At 38.5% G+C, this 6,009-nt stretch overlaps 1 protein-coding gene across 1 annotated transcript; it reads left to right on the forward strand.

Moving 5' to 3' along the window:
* The first annotated feature begins 1,153 nt into the window (after nt 1-1,153).
* On the forward strand, nt 1,154-4,543 carry GDF5 (growth differentiation factor 5). Its single transcript, XM_075011823.1, has 2 exons — nt 1,154-1,787; nt 3,675-4,543. Exons 1-2 carry the CDS (start codon nt 1,154-1,156, stop codon nt 4,541-4,543), a joined length of 1,503 nt encoding a protein of 500 aa, XP_074867924.1.
* The last annotated feature ends 1,466 nt before the right edge of the window (nt 4,544-6,009 follow it).

Consider the following 6,009-nt stretch of genomic DNA (forward strand, 5'->3'; position numbering starts at 1 on the left):
TCAGTTTACAGTGTACAATACTACTCTTGTTGGTAAATAAAGTACTCTGCATACATTTTTGCTTGTTTCTTAATATTTAATCTTGTTTTTCTTTAGTGTTATGCATTGTTAGGTATACCTCTCTATTATACAGAATATGTGAATATCCAGTAACCTCCCAGTTCCAGGTCTACCAGATGTGAAAGCATTTACTGTTAACACTAAATGCCTTCACAGTGTGTTTATTGTATGAGTAGATTTTCATGACATTAAATTCTGTCCTTATTAAAAACTTGCTTTGTTAGCAAAGCTCTTCTCTAACCAAATGACAAAGTGACTTCACTGTTTCAATTATCAGGAAAAGATTTCAGGTCCAAAACTATATGAAATATGTCTTTTGAATAATAAGATATCTGAGTGTGTTTATTCCAACAGATTATGTACAGGATTAATACTGTTAATTTGTTGTGTTTGAATGTGAAGTTCATTTAAGGCTAATGTAAATGTTGTATTGCCACTTTAAAAGGCATCCTCTGGAGTTTTGTGCTTACAAAGTTATTTCATATGAAGCAGAGAATGACTCATGCTAATGGAAAAGGTAAAGGAGATTTTTTTAAAGAAATATATTGCAGTTAAATTAGTTTAGACAGAATGACATCAGAGAGTAATTAAATAGGTTTTTGTTGGAATTCCGTTTCCAATTCCTGACTTCAGGTTTGTAAAAAAAATTCTAAGCACCTGCAGGTCTGTGTGTGTGAAATATTTTCACTGGAAGGGATTCAAAACTTAAAAAGAAAAAAAAAAGAAACTTGTAACACAGAGGCAGCATTACACCATTCTTCCTTCTTGGAAAAAAAAAACCTCAGATTTAAACAAGTCTCCTTCAAGCTTTCAGTCAGTTTTACAGAAGAAAAAGGAGTGGTAAACCTTCTCTTTTCAAGACCAAGTTCTTTTTAGCTGCTAACGGAGGCCAGGAGATTAGATCTGAATAACTGAGCATTTCCACTATGGGACTGGATACAAATGTTAAGCAAACAGATTTAAAGTGTTTTAAGCTTAAAAGAAAACTATTTCTGCTGGCTTCAGTTTTTAATTTCTTTCATGTTTTCCTATGCCAAACTGGAGGAACCTTTTCTGATTTTTTCTTTAGTGGCATTCAAAGGAAGACCAGAGGATGAAAATCTTGCACTCTCTCACTTTATTGCTTTGGCACTTGACTTGGTTCTACCTGGTTCTATTTTCTGTAGTGTTTTGTAATTCTGTAGCAGGACCAAGTAACCCAGGATCCAAGTTAGGAGTGTTAAAAGCAGAAGGAAAACAAACAAATCCCTTGCCAAGGGCTGGTGCCTTTAGGACTGGAAACCATGGCTATAGTGCTGGGACCTTAAAGGCTAAAGCTAAAAGTAATACTCTTCAAGCTGGAGCTCTCTTGGCAAAGAATAATGAATCAAAGAAGAGTCTCTCTAGAGAAGGGACCACAGACACAAAGGTAGGGCAGCCCCTATACAGAGAGTCTGGAGTAAGGACAGTAACCCCAAGGGCTCTGAACCTTGGCATCAAAGCTTCTCTCAGAAAAACTGGCACAAGCAATACTGAGGCCATTGCTTATAAAACCAAAAAGACAAATGAGCCAGTAACACAAAGGGAACCTAAAGAGACTTTCAAACATCCCGCTATAACACCACATGAATACATGCTCTCCCTCTACAGGACTCTCTCAGATGCAGAACGAAAAGGCATTAATGGGAGTGTAAAACTGGAGACAGGACTCGCCAATACAATAACCAGCTTTGTAGATAAAGGACAAGGTAAGAAAGGCACTACTGCATTTATGAGTGTGTGTGTAACGTCAGTGCAGGTGTGATGCATGTCTGTATATACTGTGAACTGAAAAACAGGGATTGCTTTTGAAAGAAAAGTGCTTGGCTGAGCTTGGCTGAGTAAGCAGAGTCTCATAATGCAAAGGCAACTGAGTTGTTCCAGTTTAAGTTTAGAAGATTCTTCTGAAAGCAGGACATAATACTTGTATGCTAGTCAAGCAAAGCCTCTAGGGAGACATTTTCAAAGGATTTTGATGCCTACAGATGCAGATTGGTACCTAATGGGATTTTCAAAAGCACATAGCTGCCTACCTCCTATTGAAATTAATGGGTGTTAGCTGCCTAGGTGGTTTTGAATATCCCCTGACTGCATATCTGCATGTTTAGGTGCCTGAACACCTTTAAGAATCTGACTCTGTGGCTTTTTTCATACTTAAACTACGGTAGTTGGTCAAATATAATTTTATTTCTTGCTAGCCATATGTCTACAGGCATATGGTGCTGTAAAGACAGTGCTACGTCTGTGCCTTTCCAGGAGTAAAACAAAGAGGTTCTTTATTAAAATGCTGGCCTCTTCCAGGGGGGACCTGAGACTCCATGGCACGAGTTTCTGATTGTGGAAAAATTTGAATTAGACAAGGGCAGCCCTTCCTTCAGTAAATGAATAGGCTTCATTTTCTGTTCATCACTTCACTCTTCTTATTGGTGAGATGGACAGTGTCATGGATCAGGAGTTCACCTGACTGCTCAGGTGGGGCAATTTGAGTCTAATGCTGCTCTCCTGATGTCAGGAATTCAGGAATTTGAGTGAGCATGGAAGGTACTGCTCCTGGGAATGCTATGGGAGAGCGATCAATACTAACAATCCAATCTAGCATGGACACTCAGAAGACATTAAATTTGTCTGCTATAGAGGAATGGGTTGCTGTTCTGCCAGATAAAATACTTATTTGCTTTTGGAAGTCCAAGTTTATGTAGCATGCTGAGTTTAAATAGCCATGTATCTTCATAGTGCTTTTTGTGAATCTTATTAGGCAAATTAAATAATTGTTCAGGGGTGGGGAAAGGGGAGGTATTATGAGTATTGTGTAGTTAATAAAAGTATTGGTCCTGGTGCCTGGAAGTTCCTGGAGGATTTGGGTTTGAAAGGACAAATTACCCATTTACTGTCAGGGCAGCAAGAAGTCCAGATACCACATAAGCCCCACTTCTGTTCTATTTCAAGAATGAACGTGGTGTCTATGCACTTTGAAGACAGGTCTACGCTAGACCTGAAAGTCAATCTTAGAGACACGATTCCAGCTATGATAATTACGTAGCTGGAATTGATGTATCTAAGATCAGTTTATCAGGCCATCCACACAGAAACTCTCCTGTCAACCTTCCTTACTCTTTGCAAGAATGAGGAGTACCAGGGTTGACTGTTGAATCCTAATGGTTCAATTTAGCACATCCCCACTGAGTGCACTAAATCAAACCGTGGAAGATCAACAATGACCAGGGTTAATCTTCCAGAAAGTATAGACATACACTGAGGCCTCACACTTGAAGGAGGAATCCTGCAAGTTGGCTAATTGATATGTTGGGGCCAGAAAACAAACACCGGTGAAATGACATTTCTTTGGCTGAAACAAGAAGAGTTCAGAATACTATTTCACTATTGAGCCATTAAGCTCCTCTGCGTCTTAGTTCAGATTTCTGTCACTGCATACATATTGGTTGAAAGGCTCTTTATTATGACTTTCAAGACCGTGGACCAGTAGCAAGTGCGCTTGTCAGTTTATGAACAAACTTTACAAGTAAAAGGAGGAATTTTAGAACTAATATTCATTCTTCTTTACAATAAAAGTATGTGGCTTTGTTTGTTTGTTTTAGATGACCGAGCTCCAGCCTTAAGAAAGCAAAAATATATTTTTGACATCAGTGCTTTAGAAAAAGATGGTTTGTTGGGGGCAGAGCTGCGGATATTAAGGAAAAAGCCCTCTGAGACCTGGAAGCCTCATTCTCCTGGGAAAACTTCCCAAGTAAAATTGTTCAGTTGCTCCACAAGCAGACAAGCAGGAGTTCTCCTGGACTCTCGTACTGTCAACATTGCAGATACACCCAAATGGGAAGTATTTGACATTTGGAAACTTTTTCGGAATTTTAAAAACTCAGTTAACTTGTGTTTTGAACTTGAAGCTTTTGATCGAGGGAGAGCTATTGATTTGAGGAGTATGGGATTGAACAGAACAGGAAGGCAAGTCAATGAAAAGGCCCTCTTCTTAGTATTTGGGAGGACCAAAAAAAGGGACCTGTTCTTCAATGAAATCAAGGCAAGGTCAGGCCAAGATGACAAAACTGTTTATGAATACTTATTCAATCAGCGGAGGAAGAGAAGAGCTCCTCTAGCAACAAGGCAAGGAAAGAGGCCCAACAAGAACGTGAAAGCAAGATGTAGCAAAAAAGCCCTCCATGTGAATTTTAAGGATATGGGCTGGGATGACTGGATAATAGCCCCTCTGGAATATGAAGCTTATCACTGCGAAGGCCTTTGTGAATTTCCTCTTCGATCTCATTTAGAACCTACCAATCATGCAGTTATCCAAACATTAATGAACTCAATGGACCCAGAATCTACTCCCCCAACTTGCTGTGTTCCAACCAGACTCAGTCCTATCAGTATTCTCTTTATAGACTCTGCAAATAATGTGGTCTACAAACAATATGAGGACATGGTAGTAGAGTCATGTGGTTGTAGGTAGCAGCATAATCTCTCACATAATGCATTCACACATGTAATTATAGAAATCAACAAGAATGTCTCAAAGAAGAGTAACTAACCCTCTCAGCCCTAGCATGTGTGTTTGCAAGAATGGTAACAGGAACCAATCCCCTAAAATCTCACTGTGGCTGTACATCTCTTGGCTGTGGACACATTTTAACAGTAGTTCAATACTGTCACATTCCAAACTTAGCCCAGAATGGGGCTTTGAGCAAAGAATACCATAATTGCAAGAGAATTGTTCTTACTAAAGATCACTTCAAAAAAAATTAAAAGTCCATACCGCAAAAAGATCTGCAGTTGTAATCTCTATGAATATTGTTAAATGTAAGGTCAATAAGCTGCATATATACCTTTACAAAACCTTTACTGTTCTTTTAATATTGTTTTTAAGACGAGACTGCGTCACACTTCCAATATCTTCCCTCCCCATGTCCAGTAGAAAATTTTTGAAGAGAATACTAATATCTGTAAGAGAAAGTAATATCCCTAAACACTCAGAGCTTGGTGTACATAGTTATACTGCATTATGAACTTTCAGATTAAATCTTTAAAAATGTGTATATTACAAAAATCATTAAATATAATTTGTTGATTTAGTATTAATTTGTACATGGAGCTAGATAAATGCAGAAGCATATTTCTTTCAATGTATGTTTTGTTCCAAGTTTCATCTCTTTCTGAAGTCTCCATCTTATCCATTGGTATGTCACAAGTTGTATTACTCTGTATAAGGTTTGAGCAGTTCTCAAGTGCTCATAGAAAAATTACTTAATAACAGCATAAAATGTAATAAATTATTGACACAGTGCTGTGGTGTTGCTAGCTCTCTTAATCTACACAATTATTGTTTTACTAACATCAGTTGCTGTCAATCTCCTTGTACAATAAATACAATGGAAAGGGAGCTGTCAGTAAAGCTGGGTGCAAACAGTGTAGATAACATGTTTGTGTGCATATCTTCAAGTGCCTCCAGTTGTATTTGTTTACTGTGGAAATATCAGAAGAAATATCTTCTGAGAGAATGCATGGCGGCAGGGTGTGGGGGAAAGGATTCCTTAGGCTGAGTTTGGGATGAGACTAGTGATTGCAAATAAGTTCTATTAACTTTTACTTGCACTGTACTTTGTGCATGGTGCATCAATTTTGGAAATATTTTAAGGTATGAATTTGTCTCGGGGCTATTTTGTATCGCTCCACTGTGTATCAGTGGAGTGGAGAAGAGCCCCACACTACCCATCTTGCTGTAATGCGATAGGGCAGCTGGCACCAAAGCTGACTTCTGCTGGTTTATGCCAGATGCCTGCCACTCCCCTGGTGACATACAGCAAGAATCCCACTCTGTTTTGCAGCCTGTACAACTCAAAGGGGCCTGATCATAACAGAGAATCTGAAAATTAAATTTTTTATATCTAGAAAAGATATTGTAGGTAACTTCCTAAGGTA

This window comes from Carettochelys insculpta, chromosome 17, assembly GCF_033958435.1.
Source record: "Carettochelys insculpta isolate YL-2023 chromosome 17, ASM3395843v1, whole genome shotgun sequence".
Classification (NCBI taxonomy): Eukaryota; Metazoa; Chordata; order Testudines; family Carettochelyidae; genus Carettochelys; species Carettochelys insculpta.

Coding starts and splice junctions, on each gene's coding strand:
- GDF5 (XM_075011823.1), top strand. CDS start 1,154: ATGAAAATCTTGCACTCTCTCACTTTATTGCTTTGGCACTTGACTTGG. Junction 1,788..3,674: donor CTTTGTAGATAAAGGACAAG/GTAAGAAAGGCA, acceptor TGTTTGTTTTAG/ATGACCGAGCTCCAGCCTTA.